Source organism: Cucurbita pepo, chromosome LG09 (genome assembly GCF_002806865.2).
Source record: "Cucurbita pepo subsp. pepo cultivar mu-cu-16 chromosome LG09, ASM280686v2, whole genome shotgun sequence".
NCBI lineage: Eukaryota > Viridiplantae > Streptophyta > Magnoliopsida > Cucurbitales > Cucurbitaceae > Cucurbita > Cucurbita pepo.
In genome coordinates, this window is record NC_036646.1 from 3,023,641 (window position 1) to 3,049,912 (window position 26,272).

The 26,272-nt window shown below is 34.9% G+C and overlaps 3 protein-coding genes and 1 long non-coding RNA gene across 4 annotated transcripts; 3 read left to right on the forward strand and 1 right to left on the reverse strand.

Annotated features, from left to right (window-relative positions):
- The first annotated feature begins 728 nt into the window (after positions 1 to 728).
- Positions 729 to 1,538, forward strand: LOC111801695. The gene is made up of 2 exons (XR_002816168.1): positions 729 to 1,016; positions 1,131 to 1,538. It is a non-coding gene; the product is annotated as an uncharacterized LOC111801695 (long non-coding RNA).
- A 752-nt stretch (positions 1,539 to 2,290) lies between these two features.
- On the forward strand, positions 2,291 to 7,161 carry LOC111801692 (alpha-galactosidase-like). Its single transcript, XM_023685799.1, has 16 exons — positions 2,291 to 2,454; positions 2,530 to 2,745; positions 2,925 to 2,983; positions 3,066 to 3,122; positions 3,221 to 3,255; positions 3,349 to 3,452; positions 3,626 to 3,701; positions 3,789 to 3,847; positions 4,112 to 4,177; positions 4,258 to 4,341; positions 4,512 to 4,576; positions 5,040 to 5,122; positions 5,367 to 5,457; positions 5,568 to 5,617; positions 5,704 to 5,844; positions 6,768 to 7,161. The coding sequence occupies exons 2-16, from the start codon at positions 2,546 to 2,548 to the stop codon at positions 6,849 to 6,851; spliced, it is 1,254 nt and encodes a 417-aa protein (XP_023541567.1). The 5' UTR covers positions 2,291 to 2,454; positions 2,530 to 2,545; the 3' UTR covers positions 6,852 to 7,161.
- Positions 7,162 to 8,357: 1,196 nt separating this feature from the next.
- Positions 8,358 to 12,469, forward strand: LOC111801693. The gene is made up of 8 exons (XM_023685800.1): positions 8,358 to 8,774; positions 8,866 to 8,953; positions 9,756 to 9,841; positions 10,681 to 10,759; positions 10,937 to 10,996; positions 11,760 to 11,881; positions 11,967 to 12,038; positions 12,137 to 12,469. The coding sequence occupies exons 1-8, from the start codon at positions 8,455 to 8,457 to the stop codon at positions 12,237 to 12,239; spliced, it is 930 nt and encodes a 309-aa protein (XP_023541568.1). The 5' UTR covers positions 8,358 to 8,454; the 3' UTR covers positions 12,240 to 12,469.
- A 2,166-nt stretch (positions 12,470 to 14,635) lies between these two features.
- LOC111801690 (katanin p80 WD40 repeat-containing subunit B1 homolog) lies at positions 14,636 to 24,645 on the reverse strand. Its single transcript, XM_023685797.1, has 20 exons — positions 24,416 to 24,645; positions 23,815 to 24,094; positions 23,432 to 23,562; positions 22,917 to 23,034; positions 22,548 to 22,774; positions 21,291 to 21,393; positions 20,499 to 20,569; positions 20,300 to 20,374; positions 20,060 to 20,203; positions 19,729 to 19,951; positions 19,018 to 19,541; positions 17,999 to 18,524; positions 17,619 to 17,678; positions 17,419 to 17,537; positions 17,052 to 17,180; positions 16,572 to 16,646; positions 16,355 to 16,467; positions 16,002 to 16,118; positions 15,851 to 15,919; positions 14,636 to 15,467 (listed from the first exon to the last, which is right to left on the reverse strand). Exons 2-20 carry the CDS (start codon positions 23,840 to 23,842, stop codon positions 15,404 to 15,406), a joined length of 2,916 nt encoding a protein of 971 aa, XP_023541565.1. The 5' UTR covers positions 23,843 to 24,094; positions 24,416 to 24,645; the 3' UTR covers positions 14,636 to 15,403.
- Positions 24,646 to 26,272: the final 1,627 nt, after the last annotated feature.

Below are 26,272 nucleotides of genomic sequence, written 5' to 3' on the forward strand. Positions count from 1 at the left end.
TGATACTTCTCTATTATGATCTATACTGATTCTATGATGATACTTCTCTATTATGATCTATACTGATTCTATGATGATACTTCTCTATTATGATCTATACTGATTCTATGATGATACTTCTCTATTATGATCTATACTGATTCTATGATGATACTTCTCTATTATGATCTATACTGATTCTATGATTCTACTTCCCTGTGATTCTATGATGCTACTTCCCTGTCATGATTTATACTCATTCTATGATGCTACTTTCCTGTCATGATCTATATTGATTCTATGATGCTATTTCCCTGTCATGATCTATATTGATTCTATGATGCTACTTCCCTGTCATGATCCATATTGATTCTATGAGGCTACTTCCCTGTCATGATCTATACTGATTCTATAATGCTATTTCGCTATCATGTTCTATATTGATCTATGATGCTATTTTTCTATCATGATCTATACTTATTGTATGATCTTTCCAACCTCAGCTTTACATAAAAAGAAAAAAAAAAAAAATATATATATATATATATAAAAAAGATAAAATTAAAAAATTATGATAAAAATGAGATACGTGGCAGGATGTTACCGGTTCCGTCTCTCCTATAACACAAAAGGATTATTCAATATAATATATAGGAAGAAAAAAAAAAATTGCAACAAAAGTTCTAATGAATCGGGACGGAACTAACCGAACCGATTTGTAAATGAACAGAAAAGGTCTCTTCTCAAAATCCTCTCTATTTATACCTAAAACTCCACCACTCCTTCCTCTCTCTCTCTCTCGCTTCTGATCAAATGGAGAAACTGGCCGCCGCCATTGCTTCGATTCTGCTCTCCTTCCGCCGCCGCTTCGATTAGTTCCAGACAAAGGCCCAGCCCAAACCTGTCAGGATCTAAAAATTAAATAATTTTTAGATTCCGGCGGAGCTTGCGAGAATCGAAGGGGATGGCAGATAGGGCTTATTGGGACGATCGGCATTCCTAACGACACTGTCGTTCAAGCCAGAGATCTCTGGGAGGTAATGTTCCCTAAAGCCCATTGGGCCTTTCATGGGCTGGGCTTGCCCATAATATTTTGAAATGGATTGAATAAATAAATCATAATAATATTTTATTATTATTATTTTTGCAAGCATAAGACTTTGGAAAAGCAATTTGTGGGAAATATATCGCACACTTGAAGAGGATGAAGAGGATGAATATTGAAGAGGATGAATATTTTCTTTTATGTTAATATTCGTTAATAAAATTCAAGTAGAATCCCTTTCTTTCCCCTTTCTCTAATAATCAGGTCAGCTCCAGAACCGGCGGAATTGTCCAATCCTATCTTTCCAGGAAGTCAGTCCGGAGCGGGAGCAACTGATAGAGCAAATTCTGACTAAACTCGGGGTGTAGGAGGTCTTTTTGAGCGCATCTTTTTCATATCGATCAAGCGGGTTTCGTTTCATTTTCCGGACGGAAAACCTGTCATACTATTTATTCCACTTTAGCTAAGCTAATGATGAAACGATTACTAATGTAATGTACCTATTATAGTTCCTTAGAGAGAGTTGTCTCACGTCTCTAGGTATTCTCTACCTACTTACTTGTGTCGGTTTTAGGTATAGGTACCCTTTTGTTGAAAGTCGTTCGAGCTTTTCCTAGGAATATGACATGAGTTACTTTAGGGAGCGCCTGGTACTCGAACATTGGCTCGAGTTACTTTAGGGAGCGCCTGATATCCATCCTTCGGTTAACCTAGTCTCCTCTGTCCCTTGTCCCTCGGAACCAACAAGGGGTAGTATAGAAATATTCACCTGTTGTCCATCAACTACGCATTTTGGCTTGATCTTAGGCCTTGACTCACCCTTTGTGGATGAATCTTGCGATGGAACCTTGTAGATGGACTCTTAAATAGAAAAAGAACTCTTCCCGATGCCCTGTCTAGTGAATTTGAACTCGATTCACCTTTGAAGTTCGAATGTTGCCCTTAGCTGCCACGTCCCTGTTCAAGAATTTGAACTTGGTTCTCCTTTGAAGCTCGTATTATCAAACGAGTTTCTCACATCTCTTAGAATCGACTAACCTGTAAATGAAATAAAATAGAAAAAATTGTTATTAAATATATTAATATATATTATTCAATTTGCTAAATAAAAATTAGAAACAAACATTCCTCTACAAAAGTCCATTTTGATTTTCGATTTTTTCTAATTAATTTTTTATTCGTCCATATAAACTATGTTGACTTCTAGCCTTCACCAAAATAATAATAATAATAATAATAAATAAATAAATAAATAATAAGTAATTCGATGGAATTATTGGGGGGTAACGCTGAGTTTGTTGTGTTCTTAATCATGGTGGAACCACCATTGATGGCCTGCATGGGCAGATCGCACTTTCTCCATAATTGCTTGTTCTTCATTGAAGAAGCACTACCAAATCCTGTCTCCTTGGCGAATTCAATGCTCTGAGGTAACGAATCATCCAGTTCTGATCTAAAACTAACTCTGTAAATAGTACATTCACCATCAATGCTCTCAATCACAGGCTACAGCCGTCGGCCATGGTTTCATCTCCAGCTTCGATTATGCTTCTCCTCTACTCCGTCCTTTTCTGGACCTTCTTGTTCAGTAGCAACGGCAATGGCGGTGCGTTGGCCGGAGCGACTCGATCGAGACCTCTACGGTTTGCCGCTGAGTTTGATTATGATTCCCCCAGGAGAGTTCTCCTCAATAATGGCCTCGCTCTAACTCCTCCGATGGGGTGAGTATTACTCTCTGATCATGATTTTTGTTTCCGTCTCAGGAGGATCGATCAGATTGAGTATAGTGTAGTTTGTTCGTTTAGTTGTCGGCCTTCTCGGTTTCGTTCAATAGTGTTTTATTGACATTTCAACAGAAATGGATTGCTGATTGCTTCTGTTTTTTTCGTAATGAGCTCAGATGGAATAGCTGGAACCACTTTCAATGTAACATAAACGAGAATTTAATCAAGGAAACAGGTGATTTTTCGATTTTCAAGGCGTTTTTCTGTTTGGATTTGTGTACAGTGACTGAGATACCGATCCTATTTCTTTTGCTAAGCGGATGCAATGGTATCCAGCGGCCTTGCTGCATTAGGATATCAATACATCAATTTAGGTGATGATTATATTTCTTTCTTTTTACATTTCTTTGATTTTTCAGCTTCATGATTTCTGTTTCTGACATTAATATGATCATATTTCCATTCGAGTTAGATGATTGTTGGGCTGAACTGAATAGAGATGCTAAGGTAAATTTCAATGTTCTATATCATGTCTTGGATGATGACGATGAAAATCCCAATATTTGCATTAGATGATGAAGGTTCCATCGATTTTTTCAGGGTAATTTAGTTCCTAAATCTTCAACATTCCCTTCTGGTATTAAGGCCCTAGCAGATTATGTTCATAGAAAAGGGCTCAAGCTCGGAATTTACTCTGATGCTGGGTATGTTTATACACAAATCACATCAGCTTAAACAACTTCCTCGTTCATTTTCATTGTTGCACTTCATCAAAATGCTGCTGATAGTTTTGTTTGCTGAAATATTTCGGGTTATAATTCCATTATCAGGCCCTGTTTTAGTTAGATCTTTACTGAAGTTAATACAATCTCTTCAGGATCCAGACTTGCAGTAAGAAGATGCCAGGCTCCCTGGGTCACGAAGAACAAGATGCAAAAACCTTTGCATCATGGGTAAATTGCAGCCTTGTTCTAGTCAGGAATAGAGATTATTTCGTTTTTTGTGTAAAGGAAACTGATATGTATACTACTATTGTCTAGGGGATCGATTACTTGAAATATGATAACTGTGAAAATACTGGTACAAGCCCAAAAGAAAGGTAGGATTCGCTTTCTATGTCCTTTAGGTAAGAGAATAGTCCAACTTTCGACCCTATTTGGCCTCCAGTACTTTCTATTCCCGGTAACAAAGTTAAGCTCTTTTCCTAAAGCGCCATTGATGCGACAAAGACTTTTTCGGTTGTCAAGACGATAAAAGAAATAAAGGGAGATTTGAACCAAAATGCATCTTTAGTAGCTTTTTCTCTTTCGTTCTCGTGATCGAATTTTCCAAATAACTGCAACACAATTCCTTGGGGACATAGGTATCCGAAGATGACTAAAGCCTTGCAACAATCTGGGAGACCCATACTTTTTTCTTTATGTGAATGGTTAGCAATTTTTTACTCTATTATTTCTCCATTCTAGAGTACACAGGGAGTTCATTTCTTAAGTTTTTTTTCTCATTTAGGGGACAAGAAGACCCAGCTACTTGGGCAGTGAATGTAGGAAATAGTTGGAGAACAACATCAGATATTCAAGACAACTGGAATAGGTAGTAAGCATACATTCTTTCAAGCATATATTTTATGATCATTTCTGGAAACATGCAATAATTTCAAGAACTCTACCTTATTTGACTAGTTTCTTTTCTCCCCCATGTGAATTTCAAGTCCCAAAAGCTTCCTTTAGCAAGAAACTGATGCTGCTACTTAAATGGTACAGTATGACAACTATTGCTGATCAGAATGACAAATGGGCATCTTATGCTAAACCTGGAGGATGGAATGGTAAATTCAAGAATAGTAGTTCAATATGAAAAACAATTCTCTTGTATATAGAGAAATATTGGCTGGTTAGCTTGTTGGTTGGTCCCATTTCATATCTCTGTTTAAACTCAACCTTGAACAATTTTAGGAAAACTATTTTCAAGGAAAAGTATAAAATTCAAGGAAAACTGTTTTTTTTTTTTTTTTTTTTTAAATGATTATGAAATAACTTTGTTTGTGTGAGATCCCACGTTGGTTGGGGAGAAGAACGAAACACCCTCTATAATGTTGTGGAAACCTCTCCCTAGTAGACGTGTTTTAAAAACCTTGAGGGGAAGCCTGAAAGGGAAAGCCTAAAGACCACAATATCTGCTAGTGGTAGGCTTGGGCCATTTATTCACAATTCTCCCCTTGGGCTAAAACTCTACTACAATCTCAGAAATGTTAAAGAAAATAATCTTAGTTTAAAATTTCCTTTGTTCAGATCCTGACATGCTTGAAGTGGGGAACGGAGGGATGACAACAGCAGAATACCGTTCTCATTTTAGCATTTGGGCACTGGCAAAAGTAAGTACCATTGAGTAAAACTTTTCCAGAATCTACGTTTTAGTTTTAGATTGGTAATTTCTAAGATCTTATTAAGACATATTCGGGTTTCAATTTCATTAAACCATTTAATAAAACCACATGAGGATAGGATTGAATACTTTGCTTGATTTGAGGGTTGAGTATATGACTTTTTTGTGCTTCATTAAGTAGAAGTGTCTTATTACTTTATTATTGATTCCTTTCTGTTCTTCATATGTGAAAGGCTCCTTTGCTGATTGGATGTGACATCAGATCAATGGACAACATTACCTTGAAATTGTTAAGTAATAAGGAGGTTATTGCAGTTAATCAGGGTAAGTAAAAACCAAGCATGATAATATTTTCTCTCTATAAAATGGAAAGATTAACCATTAACCAAATATGACATTATTTACTCCCATCTAAAAGTGTTTTATCCATGTAGATAAGCTTGGAGTCCAAGGGAAGAAGGTTTACATACTTGGAGATCTTGAGGTAAATGTTCATCACCAACACATTCTAAAAGGAAATGAAAAGATAGTCTACTTTCCTCTTAACTTTTCTACACAAAAACAATACAGGTTTGGGCAGGGGCACTGAGTGGTAAAAGAGTCGCTGTGGTTCTGTGGAACAGAGGCTTTTATAGAGCCAAAATCACTGCATCTTGGTCAGCTATTGGTTTGAGTCCATCAACTACTGTTACTGCTCGAGACTTATGGGAGGTAAGATCTAAATCATGTGTTAGGAATCACGACCCTCCACTGTAGTATGATATTGTCCACTTTTTGAGCATATGCTCTCATGGGTTTGTTTTGGGCTTTTCCAAAAGGCCTCATACCAATGGAGATGTATTCCTTACTTATAAACCCATCATCATTCCCTAAATTAGCCAATGTAGGACTCACTCCCAACAATTTTCAACCATCCTCCCCTCGAACAAAGTACACTATAGAGCCTCTCCCGAGGCCTATGGAGCCCTGAAACAACCTCCCCTTAATCGAGGCTCGACTCTTTCTCTGGAGTCCTCGAACAAAGTACACCCTTTGTTCGATACATGAGTCACTTTTGACAACACCTTCGAGGCTCACAACTTCTTTGTTTGACATTTGAGCATTCTATTGACATGACTAAGTTAAGAGCATGACTCTGATACCATGTTAGGAATCATGGATCTCTAGAATGGTATGATATTGTCCACTTTGAGCTCTCGTGGCTTTACTTTGGGCTTCCCCAAAAGGCCTCATACCAATGGAGGCGTATTCCTTACTTATAAACCCTCGATCATTCCCTAAATTAGCTAACGTGGGACTCTCCCTCCCAACAATCCTCAACATCATATAATTAAAAGCACTTTTTCTCGAACTCAAGTAGCACTTTCACAATATCTAATAACACTTGAAATCAATGATGTCGAAGTAAACATAATTACTCTTTTAGAAAGCGTTTTCACTTAAAATTCTCGCACTCGAGTAGCACTTTCACAATTACTAATCACACTTGAAACCAATGATTTTGAAACAAAAATAATTAGTACTTTTTTAGGCAACGTTTTACTTAAACGTTACTGTTCTCAAACTCAAGTAGACTCTCGAGTAGAAAACGTTCGGTTTTGTGACTGATTATGAAATTCTCATTCCTACAACAGCACTCCAGTCAGGTGGTTCAGCATCAAATTACTGCTCAAGTAGACCCTCATGACTGTAAGATGTATGTTCTCACTCCCCATTAAAGCCCAATGAGAAAAAACCGCTAATGTTCTTGTGATTGATTATTATTGTCTTCACTTCAGTCTCTATGCTGTGTGTGTTTCCTGGGATTTTACATGCTTATCTGTTTGAGATGTCGCCTTTCCTTCTTCAATATGGATGAACAAATGCTCTTTGGAATTTTTATTTGTTAGGGACTTACATAGTTGTTCTCTATTTGGAACATAGACATCAAATGCATTTGTGCTTCATTCCCAATGTCATCAACCTTTTGACGTTAGAACGACGAAATGCATTTGAATCAAAATTCGATGATATGTATCTGTTTTTGAATGTCGATTTGATGATGCTTGCTACATGATTTCAATACTTGGAAACAAAGTTTCAAGGTTGTCGTTAGTTGTATTTAGAACAACTTTTGCACGTTCATATGTTTACTTCAAACACTTAGTAATAGTCCAAGCATACCGCTAGTAAATATTGTCCTCTTTGAGTTTTTCCTTTTAGACTTTCCCTCAAGATTTTTGAAACCCGTCTTAATCTAATGTGATCAAGCTTTCGATGTTGAACGACAAAATGCATTTGAATCAAAATTTGATGATACGTACCTTTTTTTAATGTTAATTTGATGATACTTAAAACAATGTTTCAAGGTTGTCTTTAGTTGTATTTAGAACAACTTTTGCACGTTCATATGTTTACTTCAAGCACTTAATTGTAATAGTCCAAGCCCACCGCTAGTCGGTATTGTCATTTTCAGGCTTCCTCTCAAGATTTAAAACTCATTTGCTAGAGAAAGGTTTCCACACCCTTATAAAAATTGCTTCGTTTCCCGCTCCAACCGATGTGGGATCTCACAATCCATCCTCTCTGGGCCCAATGTTCTCACTGACACTCGTTCCTCTCTCCAATCAATATGAGATCTCACATAAATAACTCTGAGTAGAAGCATAAATTATTGAAAAGATTGATGACAGTTGGATTCAAGTTAATTTGATTGGCCTCTTCGAATCTTTTCAATAGTTTGGTGTGTGATGAAACACTTATATTCACGCAGCTAAAAAGAACAATCAATGAAAATGGCTCTTCTTTCCTTGGTAAGATTATATGAGCAAATATGTTTAGTATCGATTCTTATAGTACTGTTCGAGGAGTCGATAAATTAATTCCTGTCAATGCCGGGTTGTCCACCTAAACCCGAGGCTGTTATAGATGCAATAACAAAACTTGTAAGAAAATATACCGAGAAATCTGAGAAGAATAGCTCTTTCTAGATAATGAATTAAACAAAATTTTAAATGAAAAGTCAAATGAAGTAAAAATTGTAAAATTACAGTGTGGCCTCGCCAACAAATCGGTAATTCCATAAGCTATGGTGGCCTTGCAAAGGGTAAACAGGTAATTTTATACGCTAATTCTGTCCAAAATTTAGGTCATCCACCACAAAAAGAAAATAAATAAATAATAAAAATGGAAATCGCAGGTGACAGGATATTTAAGAGCTTTTCGAATGGATAAAAACCGTAATTTCAAATTTTGTTTGCTAACGAGGGAATCATCGTCGTTCGTAAGAGAACTAGTGCGAGAGTTTCTGAAGAACAAGCTGGTAAAGGAAAGAACAAGAGAATGTCCGTGTTCGAGAGCATCGGACTAGGGTTGGCTTTTCGAAATGCTACTTCCACTTGCAACTTTCTATCTAATCCACGAATCTTCCTCAAATCTGTTGCTTCAAACCGTGAATTTCAGCAAATTTCACTTCGTTCTCGTGCTATGCTTTCTGAAAACGGCCATGAATCTATGTTCGATGCCAAGAGTGCTTCTACACCGACTGCAACCGACGCCAAGGGCTCTGGAACCACTGCTAGAAGTCGTCGATTGCTTAAGCTTCGTGAAGAGAAGCGAAAACGGGAGCATGATCGTCTCCACAATTATCCTGCCTGGGCGAAGTCTCTCTCTCTCTCTCTTTTCTGTATGATTGTGTGTTGGCATTTTTTTTAGTGTATTCGATTGATAATGAAATCGCCGGTAAAACGACAGAGTGTTAGAAGATGCCTGCAAAAACGATGCGGAATTACGCGCTGTTCTTGGCGATAGCATTGGCAATCCAGAGGAAATGAGGAAAAAGGTATATCGATTTGGCTGATATTCATCTTCTTCAAACATTTACTGCTTCCAGCTTTTGATATTGTGTCAGTTTTTTTAATCTATTATTCAGATTTCTTCACTTCACTTTGAGTGACAAGAAACCTTAACAAAATGCTTCAAACTTGTTTGCAGTATATTCGCGATGTAGGATTTAATGTTTCCTTGATATATCTTTATTCATCGGTATGATGTCTTAGAAGATAAGCTTGCGTCGAGTAGGACTATCATTATATCTTGTTGATATAGTTGAATATAATTTTGTTGGTCCAACATTTCTGAGTATTGGTGCGTACTGTCATGAACGGATGCAGATGATATCACGGAAGCTAGGAAAATGTTATTTCTGGATAATCAACAGGACTACTTTATTAGTTGCCGTTTCATAAGTTGCTCATTTGATTTATATTCTAGTATTGGATCTTTATATTATATTCTTCGAAGATCAACCTAATTATCACACAACATTTTGCTGGAGAAGTTTCTCATATGACTAATAATTCGTATACAAATGTGTTGTTCATCAACTTATTTCGCATCTATTGTCAATCACAAGCCATTAGCTTCTTACTAGAGTATCAAAACCAATCTGAATCTCATGTATCAAACACTTGTCCGTGTTGCCATTCACATAAGTGATAGAACTGATGAACAGATTAAGTTTGTTTCTCTGAGGTATCATGCAGTAAAGATAAAACTTCTAAATTTTTTTCAGCAATTCCTGTTAAACAATGGCATTTTCCTACTTTTGTGCTTGATTACATCTTCCAATGTGATTGTGGCAGGTTGAAGAGAGAGTTCGGAGGAAGGGTAGAGATTTCACAAAGTCTAAAACGGGTTCCATCCTTGCCTTCAAAGTCAGCTTTAGAGAGTAATTTTTTTTTATATAAACGCCCCTTACTTGTTTATCATCCTTTTTGGTCCTCACTAGTGTTAGCTCATTTCCAGCGCCAAAATCAAAGCCTAATTCTCCATAATACAAGAAAAGATTTCACCACATTGCCAATTCCATTTTTTCTTGCAATGAACCGTTACTTATCAAATGTGAATTTGTTCTTCTCAATTGCTCAGGTTTCGAATCTGTTTTGAAAAAAAATGTTTAAAACCTGAAAGGTAGTGTTAATTCAACAAGTTCTCCTTTAAATAAAGCTGTATCTTAATTAAATAAGTTTTTAGTATGGCTTCCTTACATGATAGGATTTTGTTTCAACTTTGGGTTTTCCAAATGTGCAAGTCATGAATTTTTTTGACGTGTTGTTTTACTTTTTTGGATATAGTTACTGCTTTATGGGTACTGGCAGTACCATGGTTAAATGATGCTTTTCTTACCTTATCAGCTGATATGAGGATGGGAATATGCATTCTCGTTATTTATTTGATTTTTGGTTTTTGAAAATTATGCTTGTTTTCCTATCATTTCTCTACAATCCCAGGATACAGTGATATTGGAGTTCTGCTAACTTTGAACATCCTCTGTGGCTGATTTTGTCCTCGTTTCTCGATTAACTGATTTTTAAGTTTAACCATGGTTTTTTCCACACTTAACATTTGTTTATACCTGTACGCTGTGTCTGGTGAATCTTTTAGGCATCCTTAAGCTGCTAATGAATTGAAAATTATGTTGATGTGGTGGCAAATTGTTCATAAGACGTTCGAACTTTACCATTTTAAGTAACTAACCATCCTTTTTCCCTCTGTTTTTCTGCATAGCTTCAATCCTCTCGATTCCTACATATGGTTTGAGTTGATTGGATCACCATCTGATCGAGATGTTGATCTTCTTGGCAGTGTAAGTTAATTCTTATTGCCACAGAATGGTTTTCTTTATCAGAATTTTTCTTTTCCTTGACCCGCATAAATTTTGAAAATGACCATCTTCCACTTTCCCGCCACTCTCTGTGCATCCCTGAATGACTCTTAACTTTCCTTATATTCTGTATAACTTACATTACAAGTAACCATGCAGGTTATCCAGTCATGGTACGTCATGGGTCGATTGGGGGCCTTCAACTCTTCAAATTTACAGGTTAATTCATATATCTTTTAACCTAATTGATTTATTCTTCATTGAAGTGTCCTACCCTTGTTAAATTAACAATCAACCCAACATCTTAAACGGATGGGTTGTGGTAAATTTAATTATATCAACATTCCAACACCTCCCCTCAATTATTGGCTTGAAAATTTGTAGAAGGTCCAACAAGACCTCTCTAATAGTTAAATCACTAATCAACCCAAAAGCTTAAGCTAATGGATTATGGTAATTTAATTATATCAACCCTCCAACAACCCTAATGATCTGAAGCCAATTACATTTTTTTTTTTTTTTTTACCTATATCACAAATCAAAATTAGTTCTCTTGGTAATTTCATTACTTATTTATTCGAATGAAGGGAAGGCCTTTTAGCCAGTGTTTTCATTATTTTCACTCGACTTTTTGACGTGTGGGGATAACATTTACATTATGAATGTATCACACAACTACTTAATTGTTTTTATCAGCTTTATATGGTTGAAAGTAGGTTCTCTAGATCTCTCTATTTATTTATTTATTTGCAAAGGAAAAACGCGTTCAATTGTATATGAATTTGGTTATTTAGAAGCCAATTACTGATTCCTTTCCAAAGAAAGGGATAGCTCAACCAACCTGGTTAGGTGGCCTGTCTCTCACACCTCCTCCTAATGACTTAATGGGACCAAATCTACGGCTGCTGAGTGAATTCTTAAACAGTTGGAATAAAAACTTCAATGAATCATTATTCGAACTCATACGAGAAAGTAATTGCAGGTGGCGAATTCATCGATGGAGTACAATCCTGTGTATGATGCAGATAAAGGGTTTAAAGTGATGCAGTCATCATTTCATGATATCAGTGATGTTGAGTTTCAGGACAACTGGGGCCGAGTTTGGTAAGAGTTCTTGGAATTAACTGTATTTCCATTATTCAATCTCAATGTGGAAAATTCAAACAAGTTGTGCGATTATGTGTGGCAGGGTCGACCTCGGTACGTCTGATTATTTGGCCATTGATGTCCTTTTGAACTGTTTGACTGTTCTGAGCTCAGAGTAAGTTTGTCTTCTGGACGATTACTTGTAAAGATTATAAAGGTTATAGGTATGCATCTAATTAAGGAACCTGTTGACTTTCTCACTTTGAGCTACAGATATTTAGGTATCCAACAAGTCGTTTTCGGGGGACGTCGAATGGGCGATTGGGAAGAAGGAATGACAAGCCCCGAATTCGGGTACAAGTTTTTCAAAGTCTAACTTCTTTTCAATCTACCTTTTCTTTTGAAAGGAACGCTGCATGTATATAATGCCCTAAATGGTAACTCCAACAATTTCTGTCCTTAGCGCCTCTAAATTTCCAGGAATTGGTCCCTTCAAAAGTCTTCGATGGTTATACAGGTATCCAAAATACAAACGAGATAGATGTTTATTGTCCCTATTTTTCTAAGTTCGGATCCCAATAAGGGAAATGGATAATTTATAACAAAGTTTTAGTGTTATTGATTATTAGGTAGACTAAATCTTCGTCTAAACTTGTGCCGTAAAAGTAGGAAGTTCTTAGCCTTAAATTGCCTTAGGTGGAGAATCTCTTGCATTTAGAAAATTGAAAATTTGGCCTCAACGCTCACCCCCATGAGAAAGGGACTTCTAAATTGGCCCCTTACCTATATAGCAGCTTTCCTAAAAATGTCACATTCTCTAATAAATTTTGAACTTTTTTTTATCTTATCTATCTTCTTTTTTCTGTCCCATACCAATAATATTGATATGAATCCCATTTTTTATAACAATTGTTTAGATGAATCAAATAATTTCTAGATGTTAAATATCAATATAAAAATAGTTACAAAAAGGTCTACTTTTGTGTATATATATATGTATATATATATATGTGTGTATATATATATATGTGTATATATATATATATGTGTGTATATATATATATATGTGTGTATATATATATATATGTGTGTATATATATATATATGTATATATATATATATATATATATATATGTATATATATATATATATATATATATATGTGTATATATATATATATATATATATATGTGTATATATATATATATATATATATATATATATGTATGTATATATATATATGTATATATATAGTATGTGTGTGTATATATATATTATTAAACAGTTCTAATGGAACACTAGTTTACTTGTTAAGGCCTAACTAATCAGTACTCCATTATTGCTCACACCCTGTTAAGGAGCCGTTTTAGTTCAAGGTTGTCTAGAAAATAACCTGTCTAGTGTAATTTCAATAATTTTTCAAGGTTATTTTAGATAATCAATTGTATAATATCAAAAAATAATTTTAACTAATTTAATTTTTATTAATCTTTTAGTTTATTTTGCAATAAATTTTAATTTTTGAAAATAAAATAAGGTATATGATAGGAGTAAATTATATTAAATTTGATATACTATAAATATATGTTTTTTTTTTTTTTTTTAAGAATAATAATATAGTTCCTGGTAAAGTTTCTGAAGCCTATCCAAAAACAGATAATTTTTCGGATTTAATCAAAATTAGTGTAACATAATACACNAGATGTTTATTGTCCCTATTTTTCTAAGTTCGGATCCCAATAAGGGAAATGGATAATTTATAACAAAGTTTTAGTGTTATTGATTATTAGGTAGACTAAATCTTCGTCTAAACTTGTGCCGTAAAAGTAGGAAGTTCTTAGCCTTAAATTGCCTTAGGTGGAGAATCTCTTGCATTTAGAAAATTGAAAATTTGGCCTCAACGCTCACCCCCATGAGAAAGGGACTTCTAAATTGGCCCCTTACCTATATAGCAGCTTTCCTAAAAATGTCACATTCTCTAATAAATTTTGAACTTTTTTTTATCTTATCTATCTTCTTTTTTCTGTCCCATACCAATAATATTGATATGAATCCCATTTTTTATAACAATTGTTTAGATGAATCAAATAATTTCTAGATGTTAAATATCAATATAAAAATAGTTACAAAAAGGTCTACTTTTGTGTATATATATATGTATATATATATATGTGTGTATATATATATATGTGTATATATATATATATGTGTGTATATATATATATGTGTATATATATATATATATATATATATATGTATATATATATATATATATATATATATGTGTATATATATATATATATATATATATGTGTATATATATATATATATATATATATATATATGTATGTATATATATATATGTATATATATAGTATGTGTGTGTATATATATATTATTAAACAGTTCTAATGGAACACTAGTTTACTTGTTAAGGCCTAACTAATCAGTACTCCATTATTGCTCACACCCTGTTAAGGAGCCGTTTTAGTTCAAGGTTGTCTAGAAAATAACCTGTCTAGTGTAATTTCAATAATTTTTCAAGGTTATTTTAGATAATCAATTGTATAATATCAAAAAATAATTTTAACTAATTTAATTTTTATTAATCTTTTAGTTTATTTTGCAATAAATTTTAATTTTTGAAAATAAAATAAGGTATATGATAGGAGTAAATTATATTAAATTTGATATACTATAAATATATGTTTTTTTTTTTTTTTTTAAGAATAATAATATAGTTCCTGGTAAAGTTTCTGAAGCCTATCCAAAAACAGATAATTTTTCGGATTTAATCAAAATTAGTGTAACATAATACACGAGATCGATCTGTCTGCCAGATATTACAAGAAAGAAGGGTCTCGGTCGACAAAGACATATATAAACATAATACGAAAATACAGCACAACTAAAATATTGAGAAACAAGTTGGAGTTAGAAAGAAGGTAGATATGGTGTGTACAACAATTAGGGTAAAAAGAAAAGAGAGGGTAAAATAGGTTAGCCATAAGAAAGAAAGAAAGAAAGAAAAATAGACTCACTCAACTCCTTCACCACATATATAAGAAACGAGGTGGTTTATGAGATGACGGTTCTCCAAAACCCAAATCATCCAAATCCAAATCCAAATTCAAATCCAAACTCGAACCAAACTCCTAACTCCTACTACATTAGCTTTTCTCTGTTTCGGTATGTGCAGAATTAGCCAGTCGTCAATAAAAATGCCCTGTACGTACTTTTACTTCTATCGACCAAAGATGAAGATGAAGGCGAAGATGAAGGCGAAGCCGAAGGAGGAGGATGAAAGTAGGTTAGATCATGTGCTATGGGAAAATGGCACATTCTCTCAAAGAACAGCAGAGCTCCCGTTTTACCTCTTTTACCCACCACCCTCACAACAGATTGTTCCATAGGAAAGAGTGTTTCAATCTTCAATATGGGAACTCTCTCTCTCTCTCTCTCTCTCTCTCTCTCTCTCTCTCAAGGCAACCCATACGGAGAGGATACTAAAAGTCCTCTACTCTCCTTATTCTTCTTTTGTCACTGAAATTCCTGCAGTGCGAGATTCAACTCCTGTGCTGACTTTGCTACCGATCCCCTTTTTCTGTGCCAAAACAAAAATAAGGGTACCGCAATCGCATAATTGTCCCAAAAGTTTAGGGAGCCATAAAGTTTTGGAAAAAGAAAAGAAAAAAACATGCAGAAATGGTGTGCATTAACAGTGTTTTCTGAAGTTCGCAAATAAAAATCGAGTAAAAGATAATTTTTTTAATATTTCTAAAACTTGTGTAATTTCAAATAAATCATAAATTAACTTTATTTTTTTATTCAAATACCTTAATATAATAGAGGAGTAATTTTGGAAGGTTATATGAGTGTCCTTTTCTAAAAAGACCATGCTATTTAAGAGCATTTTAATTAGTGCTTCTAAAATTAGTTATAAAGTGCTTTTAGTTCAAGCTATAAATTAGATGGAGTTAGAGATACCTTATGAGGGCTGGCAGGCAGCGCTTGACTTTTTCAAGCTCGATGAAGCAGAGATTGCATCGCTCCAACCTAGAAACGCCCATTTTACACAATCAAGACATGATATCTAAATAAGTTCTAAACTAATAAAAAGAAAAAAGTTGTAAGATACCTTTGCTCTGCCTCAATATTTACGCCGACAGATGAAGTTGCCGATAACGTTGAATAAATCACCGAACCGAACGTCCTCACCAGCTTAAGAAGCATTTCCATAGCAATGTCCAAAAACCTATAGTTCCAGGAAATGAAATGAAATGAAATGAGTAATTCAACTTTTGTCTAAAAAAGAAAGCTTCAAATTCAAGTAAATGTCTGAAGTTTGCGAGTCTACAGCCTTAAAGTCACAAAATAAGTTTTTCAAAACCGAAAACCATAGAAAAAATTTATCAAATATGGAAATTTGCAGGTGTAGCCCTTTTGAATGTGTGCAGGAGCCCGTGAGAGAGAGAGAGAGAGAGATGAAACCTATCCAAGTCACTTTCAAGGAGGCTAGAAAGAACTGGCAGAATACAACAGCAGATATCCAGAGTGATGACTTCAATTTTGTCGGTCAAAATACTAATTACATCAGCAGCAACCTGCATCAACAGCAATCCGATCCGAGTTAAAGAAGCTAAACTCAGAAAATACTAATTAAAAAAAAAAAAACTTTATTCCACTTCAAAGAACAAGATATACTTACTGCATGATCAGCCATTTTCTCCATCGCAGACACCGCCCCTTTAATGTCATGTCTTTCCCAATATCTATAGACTGCCTATAAAAAGAATAAGATGCAAAAACGTGCACATCATCATCAAGCTTAAACTTCAACTGCAGCAAGCGACTGACAACAAAGCCAGCGGGCAGATGTCGAGAATCTCATGATTACATGTTACACGAATTGAGCAATAATGCTTTTTACGCTTTAATGAATACTACACTCTGATTCGACAATGCCAACTCATGTAACTTTCCAAGTGAAGTAAGGCCTCAAAAAGTTTCTTGAAAAACTCTATCCATTATGTTCTAAAATAATGATGAGAATTTAACAAAAGTGTAATACAAATTTATTCATACAGGCAATTTTGCTGATGCATTTAACATGATAAATGTGTAAAATACGAGTTAATTGTTTGCAAACGTAAGCATGTGTTGGTTTAGAATTGAAGGCTGTCATTACTTGCAATTTTGCTGAACGAGATTGCATCGAGTTGATGAATTGATCATGTTGTTGTAGAACATTTGCTATGATATCCTCATCGCTTGTAGGTGCTACTGTTTCCTTCTCCGGAGATCGACGATAACCTCTCTGTAAAAAAGTTGGATTAAAGAAGAGAACAAAAGAGTAAGACCCCGTGAGAGTTCAAAATTTTTAATCAGTATGTCATTAACTTTTTAGTCACAGTTATTTTCACAATCCACAATCAATCACATTTCAAGGAAGTTACAACTCGTCGTAATGTACCAGTTCTTGGCCATAGTACGGTCATGAAAAGGGATATACACTTACGAACAAGAAAAATAGTTCAATTCAAATTCGGTCATACCCCGTTATTTAGTGGAAGACTGTCCAATGCAGCTGCTCTTCCAGGGGAGGCATTAAATGTTGACCGGCTAAAATTAGCTCTTTCTCTTTTCTCCCAATCTACACGAGAACGCATTCTCCCTGAAACATAACCACTTTTTAAATGTAAGGCATCAGTTGTTGTCAAGAGAAAAAAAAATCAATAACTAAATATGACAAAACCTCCTCTTGTAGCTTCTGGAAAAGCTCCATCTCTGCTTATTTTATGCCCTTGAGATTCATCTAGAAAAAAGAGAGAACACAAAGAAATAGGAGAACATCAAAAGTATGTTGATAGACTAAAACTGGCGAGCCAAAACAAAGACATGCAAATGACATCATGATCATAGCCCAAAAAACCTCCAAATAAACATGCAACATGGTTACCGCAACCTATCATAAACATGGTCAGTTGTTCCAATCAAATGAGTATGAACAAATATGAAATCACATAAATCAAAAGACTAAATTAACAGATAATAGACTCATCAGTGAGGTAGCAACTGCCGTAAGTTGAAAATTGATGATATAAAATGGTTACTACATAATGTAACAGATAATACCTTCGTGTTTGTAGCTTGCCGTTGACTCTTTTGTTTCTGTTTCATTCTTACCAGATCCAATATGTCTTTCTTCTTTTACAATCTTCTGTGGAGCAGATACTCCTTGAATTGAACCAATACCATGCAAGGAATTCCTATTATCTGCAATGTTGCTCATATCAGCAGCCTTCAAACCTCTGGATTCAGAAAGGATAGAGATAGTTGAATTATCAACTTCATCTCTACCACTTGGAAACCTCCTATTAGTATCAGTAGTTTTTGATAGCAATGGTGCTGGAACTGCTCTTCCAGCAACATCAAGTTCCTTTCTAGAATCATCCTGCTCATGCCTTGAATTTGTCCTTGTAAGTGGCATTGCCCTTCCAGCAACATCCAATTCCTTTCTAGAATCATCCTGCTCATGCCTTGAATTTGTCCTGGGAAGTGGCATTGTTCTTCCAGCAACATCCAATTCCTTTCTAGAATCATCCTGCTCATGTCTTGAATTTGTCCTGGGTAGTGGCATTGCTCTTCCAGCAACATCAAAATCCTTTCTAGAATCATCCTGCNTATCATAAACATGGTCAGTTGTTCCAATCAAATGAGTATGAACAAATATGAAATCACATAAATCAAAAGACTAAATTAACAGATAATAGACTCATCAGTGAGGTAGCAACTGCCGTAAGTTGAAAATTGATGATATAAAATGGTTACTACATAATGTAACAGATAATACCTTCGTGTTTGTAGCTTGCCGTTGACTCTTTTGTTTCTGTTTCATTCTTACCAGATCCAATATGTCTTTCTTCTTTTACAATCTTCTGTGGAGCAGATACTCCTTGAATTGAACCAATACCATGCAAGGAATTCCTATTATCTGCAATGTTGCTCATATCAGCAGCCTTCAAACCTCTGGATTCAGAAAGGATAGAGATAGTTGAATTATCAACTTCATCTCTACCACTTGGAAACCTCCTATTAGTATCAGTAGTTTTTGATAGCAATGGTGCTGGAACTGCTCTTCCAGCAACATCAAGTTCCTTTCTAGAATCATCCTGCTCATGCCTTGAATTTGTCCTTGTAAGTGGCATTGCCCTTCCAGCAACATCCAATTCCTTTCTAGAATCATCCTGCTCATGCCTTGAATTTGTCCTGGGAAGTGGCATTGTTCTTCCAGCAACATCCAATTCCTTTCTAGAATCATCCTGCTCATGTCTTGAATTTGTCCTGGGTAGTGGCATTGCTCTTCCAGCAACATCAAAATCCTTTCTAGAATCATCCTGCTCATGCCTTGAATTTGTCCTGGGTAGTGGCATTGCCCTTCCAGCAACATCAAAATCCTTTCTAGATTCATCCTGCTCATGCCTTGAATTTGTCCTGGGTACAATTACAGGTATCACATCTGATTTATTGAAGATAGGGTTGTTGAATGTTGAAGTGGCCTTCACAGAGTTTCTCTTTGGTACCACTGCATTAGGTACTGCCACCGAGCTAACCGAATTAGCCTTTGGGCCAGCATTTGAACTGACCCTTTGGGGAGTACTTGGCCCATTTCCTGTGGCTTCAATCAGTACAAAAAAGAAAATCAATGATGTATACTCCAAGACTCCATGTTCTATAAATGGAGAGGTTGTGCCAATAAAAAAAGATAATTCAATACAACGGGTAGTTCTAAAAAGTAACAATAAGAAGTAATAGTGAAATCCTACAAATGACAACAAAAAAGACAAGATAAGGAAATTACTTACATGACAACGGTTTTGGATCCTTGACATCGGCATTTTGAGAAACTGACAATCTTCCCAATGTTTTAGTTTCCTTCAATAGTGGATCAGAAGTTTGTGATACTGATAATCCACCAAAATTAGCCTTGGCATTGTTCTCATTTTGCAGTGATAGATTACTGCTGGATTTAGGTTCTGAGCGACCATTTAATCTGTTAACGTTATTAATTGCATAGGGCTCTGTACGCTGTGCAAGAGGCAATGAAACAAAATTACATTGAGTTAAAAAGAAACGCAAACAACCTGGAAGAATAAAATGGCCTATCTCTATACAGAGTACGTATGATCATTGTACCGTAATGTCTACAACCCACACTCCAACACAGTTCTGATTGTATGAACAGCCAAGAAGTTTTCCCTCGTGAACATTAAGATCAGACAGCCTAGACCAACCAACTTCCACTCCATCATGACATCGTATTGGTTCCCATGAGAAAACCTATTACGTAGCACCATTGTATAAATGTGAAACAAAAATTGAAAAAGATGTTGTTCTATAGAGATGAAAAACCATTTGCACAAAAAAGGAAGTTACCTTCAGACTTTCATGCAATCCACAAAGCAGTGTCCTCCCATCAGGATTAAAAGTTAAACAACGGACTCCACTGGTCTGACGCAGAAACAAGAATACGAGATGTCTCAAAAGAAAATAAAAGGCAGTCATCGACAAAAATGCTCTCCCTTACGTATAGTTATTCAAACGCCAGAGAAATAAAAATTCATTTGACAAGTACCTCAGGTCCAGCTGAACCAATCAACTCAAAGGTTTCCAGGTCCCAAAATTTAACGGTTTTATCTGCTGAACCTGATCGACAAAAAGAAAATTAAGACAGGATTTAATAACAAGCAGATCTAGTGTTTCATATATGCAAAATTAGCTAATTAAAATTTTTCACACAATTGTTTTTTTTCCATATCAGTACACTGGCCAACTGCCAATGAAATTTAAATCTTCTTTCTGATACAAAATTAATTATTTTTCTCCTTGTATGGATATCTCATCGTCTTTTTGTACTTTCATATTCATACTTGGACAAAAAGCCATTACATTAGAAAATTGGAAAACTTGAATTAAGACAAGTTGACCATCTTTGACTAGTAAGGCTACATAAAACATCGTTTGATGAAAGTTCCCAGAGGGCCTTGGCAACCATCTCAATTCGGTGGCTAGATACCTCCTCTTGTATCTTGACTAAAATATAGAAAGAAAAATAAAATAAAACAATAAGAGAAAAATGTGTTCAAAAATACGAAAAAGGAGCCCCATCTGCCCAACTGTAAATGAAAAAAAGATCAAAACTACAAACACTATTGTATCCCAGGGTAGAAAGAGAGGGAGGTATTAAGAAAACACCCTTGTAGCTTGGTTGTCATTCAAACTGGTCGAGAACAAACATTTTTCTTTCCCTCTTTCTCGATGAGAAAGAAATATATAAGCATTTACACATTCTTTAAATATTGTTAATGATTCTATGGGCAAGAAAGAGAGAGGAGAAGAGAGACAAAGGCAAAAGTGCATAACAAACCTGTGGCCAGCAGAAACTCATGAGGGTGAAAGTCTATACACTGAACCTGACCCTCGTGGCACTTGAAATCATGCAACAACTTTCCAGCAGTCAGATCCCAGAGCTGTTAAAATAAGATATATTAGAAGGCTCTTTTTAATAGGAAACGATAATTCGTTGAAAATAAAATTACAGATTTTGCATGAGAATAAAATGTCCAATTTTCTAGAAATTACATAATAAATATACAATTATTAATACAATTTATACAATAGAGAAAAAGAACTTCATCAAAACTGTATGTAACTCAAAAACTAAAAATTTAACTCAACAAGCAATAAGATAAGCACTATCAAATTTGCATTCAACTAATCTTTTATAGTTTCCCACCAACAAAACCCACAACTGACCCAATTTGGCTGAAATCCACATAGGCCACAAAAACCAGTGAATAAGTCAAAAGGAAGAACCCACAACAAAAGAACTCACAGGAGATGGTTTAAACCAACACACAATGAAAACTCAAAATCACCATCTATCAATAGTTTCATTCTTCTCCATCAAACACCAAAAACAAGACCAATGTTTTTCCACACACAAGCTCCTTCATGGCTAGGTGTGTATGGTACAAAGTGATGTACAAACCTAACTGAACTAAAGCATTCGATATATATAAGAGATCAAACATATACCATTTAAGCACATGAATATCACCTGCTGGTAAAATAAAGGAGAAAAACAGCTAAAGAGGACAAAGGCTAGAGAGTGTCAGGCATGTGAAAAAAAAAAGAACTAAGAAAACAGTCAGAGTGTTAAGCGACTTGTCCTTGGTGAGCACATCTAAGCAAATGATGAAACACTAGTACAAGACAGCTCACTTGGCTCCAAGCAATACATCAAAGTCGTTTGTGCCCAATGCTTAGACACTTCTAGGAAGATAATCGAGGAAAAAAATTCAAATAAACAAATTGTATAAACAACATTACTAGAGATTTATAAAAGAATGGGGACTAGATTCCTAGCTCCAAACTATCTCTATAACCAGGGGAAATACAGAGAAGAGCTAATGAAGGAAAGGTATTACGGACTCCTTTGTTAGTGAGGACCAAAAACAAATCACAAAATGGTTAATAAGGTCAATATTTTTTCTGGTATGAGAAATGAGACTAATATGGTTACACTTGCTCCATAGGTTTGATCGGGAAAAAACTTGCTACTCTCTTCCAAAAAAAGACAGTGATATCATGAAACTGAACTACAAGGAAAACGATTTCTAACCTTCACCGTGTTGTCTTCTCCACCAGATACAACCCAACGACCATCTGGAGTAAATCTGATTGCATTGACCCCTCGAGTGTGACCTTTGTATGTGTGGATACATCCTTTCTTCCTGATATCCCATATCTTAAGATTTGTATCCAAGGATCCAGAAGCAAAGAATTCCCCAAAGGGATGAAAATCCACAGAAATGCAATTGGATCTATGACCAGTAAGTGTTCGAACAACTAGGAAATATCACAGGAGGAATCCAGAAAATGAAAGATACAAGTCAACTCCACAGTACAATTATCCAAGGAAATCAACATTACAATATTGGAAACTGTCAATAAAGATGAAGGAAATATGTTGAGGTAATTGAAAGCATACTTTTAGCCTCCTCCAAATCCCAAAGCTTAATTGTGCCACTAGCAGCCCCTGCAGCTACCAATACTTCTGATGAGTCAAAGCTTACAGAATCTATTCCACTCGTATGGCCAGTCAAACTCTGGATGTGAAAGTACAACTAAGCGTAAGTGCAAAGAAAAATGATATTACAAACACCGCACCTTTAGGTACTTGGTTTAAGCGAGTCTGCATCAATGTTCTTTGAACTTAAAATAGCCTAATCTGTATCTATTAAATCCTAATTACCACAGTGCGCATGGAATTCTTCTTCTTTTTTTCTTTTTTTTGGACGTGGAGGGAGATAATTGTGAATAAAATTAATTGCATGTTGTTTTTATCACAAGAAATATTAGAAGTGCAAGAAAAATATCAAATAATTGGCTTGTCGAAGGATATTTTTGTTAACTTGAGAAGAAATTAATAGAGCACAACCTCTGTACTCTACTGTAACCGAGGTGAAGAATAGGAAACCATTAACGGCAGAAAATGAAACATACCAGTATGGCGTTGGGTTTACCGATAGCCCAGAGATTGACTTTGAAATCTTCACCCCCTGTGACAAGAACACGAGATGACTTCCTCCCAATCTTCAGGCAATTCACAGCGGAAGAATGAGCCACAAATTCTTCTGTATAAATAATTGTTAAGGCAAACTGGTAGGAGCGTTCCCCAGCCTCCAATTGTAAGGCAGGCCATTTCTAATTAGCAAGCCATGAACTCAAAAGATTCGCACTCACACAGAGATCTGATGAGGATACGCAAATGAAAATCGCAAAGCGAAAATAACAAGGCAATACAAGCAGATCGAGTCGAAATAACAACACTTCATTTTGAGATTTTAAAATCCCTAGATGAACCCTGGGACATTGAGAAAGGATACGTAGCTTGTACGCCCGTTTGGTAGTCATGGCATGTATAAGAAAGAATTTAGGTCCACAATTGCATCAGAGCGCGAAGAAAACCTAGAAATTGAAATTGCAACAGCGGCATTCCACTGCGCACATTCCCAAAAAATTTGAATCCGAGAATAGCGCAATAATTAGTGACACTGCTTCATCAACTACTTCCAAGAACCGACGATCTCCACTGCAACATCTTAGATCTCAAAAAGCAAACTCCACCTACTCTTCTACCACCGCTCCCAGCACCAAGCAACGTCACTGTAAACACAAATTTCCAAAGGAAAAAAAAAAATTAATCAAGAAACCTCCAACATCCAGATCAAAGATAGAAAAAGAAAACACACACAAACAAGCAAAGAAGAAAACCAGAAAAGAAGACTCCTCAGTTTGCTTCAAGCAAGTCAAGAAAAAAGCACAACACGCTACGCTTCCAACTCATGCTACCTTCATCTTCCTCCACACTCACACACATTAACAAAAACCGCAACAAAAACAAAAATAATTATAATCATAAATAAATCCAAGAAATTAAAAANCAAATTTCAAAACACGAAAACAAGCGAGAGAAAAAACCAGTACAGTATTTGAGACAAGAAATTCGAAGTTTCAAGCGTCGGCCAGAGTTCAAGAGACGGAGACGACGGAGACGACGTCGATAAACACTTCGCTTTCCTCCACCTACAACGGTACCGCCATGGCCATATATCCCGCCGAAGTAAAAAGCTCCTTGAGAGAGAGGCAGAGAAGGACAGAAACCCAAAACTCAATTTCAAAATGAAAATTAATAATAATGAAAAAAAAAAAAAAAAAAAAAAAAAAAAAAAAAAAAAAAAAAAAANAAAAAAAAAAAAAAAAAAAAAAAAAAGAATTTGATAGAGAAGAGAGTGAGGCGCTTTCACGTTTCGTGTCCCCTCCCTCTCCCTCCCCCAACTAATAAATAAATAAATAAATAAATAAATAATATTCATATTGTTTTTATTCAAATTATTAACAATTTTTAAAAATTAATTGTAATTTTCTTTTCTTTTTGTTTAATTAATTTTAGGAAACACTGAGAGGGAAATTGTCAAAATAAATAAATAAATAAATAATCATTTTTTTGAAAAATGAAGAAGCAGCGGTTTTGGTCAGCGTGAAAGCGACGCGCCACGGACTGCTCCCTGCAGAGGTTAATGGGCCAGCCCAAACCTTAATGGGCCACTTGTATCTAATGGCCCATTTAGTTTATTATTTTATTATTAAATTTTGAATTTTTTAAAGATATTATTTTCTTATAATGTGATTTTTAAAAATATATATATTTATAAAAATTAAATTCAAATTATAATTTAAAATTAAATAAATATAAAAGATAAAAGATAATTAGTACAAAATTAATGAAGTTTTAAAAAATTAAATTCGGTTAATTTATTAAAATTAACTAGTTTTAAGAGATTTTTACTGCAATTTTAGTCGCATAAAAATTACCATATAAATTTAAATTTGGGGTTAAATTTTAGAGTTATGGATAAAAATTAATTAATTTCAGGGAAAATTGATTTTTTATTTATTTTTATTTTTTACAAATAATTTAAATTGCAAAAGAACTATTCTCCCTCCTCTTCTAATTTAAAATTTATGAAAAGGCAATACCGTTAACCCACCACTTTGTTCCCAATGCCTTTTGACGCATTCATTAAACTTTATATATATTAATTAATTAATTTATTTATTATTATTATTATTATTATATTTGTTACAATTAAACTTTACTAAAACTTTGCATTTTTTTAATTTCTTAATCACTCATTTATTCAAATTCTTCTTTACTTTATTTATAATCATTTTTAATCATTTTTTTTTAAATAATTCGATAATTTTATAATTTTATGTAATGTCCCACTGGTTGGGAAGGAGAACAGATCACCCTTTAATGACGGTGTGGGAACTTTCCCTTAGCAGATGCGTTTTAAAGCCTTGAGGGGAAGCCCAAAGAGGATAATATCTGCTAGCAGTGGATCTAGGCCGTTACAAATAGTATCAGAGCCAGACACCGGACTATGTGCTAGCAAGGAGGCTGTTCTTCGAATGGGCTAAACATGAGGCGGTGTGTCAGTAAGGACGCTGGTCCCAAAGGGGGTGGATTTGGTGGCGGACCCACATCGGTTGGAGAAAGAAACGAGTGCTAGCGAGGACACTGAGTTTGGTGGCGGTCCCACATCGGTTGGAAGAAGGAACGAGTGATAGCTAAAGAAAAAAAAAAAAAAAAAAAAATNAAAAAAGTCAACTTACCCATTTTATTTTTAAAAATATATATATTTAAACTTTATTTATGTTTATCCACATAAAATTAAATTAAAATTAAACAAAAATATCTCACCGTCTTCCTCTGTGGACCCCACAGAAATTCCACTTTGTTTTTTTTTTCTCTTTTTTTGAATTTCAAAATAATTTCTT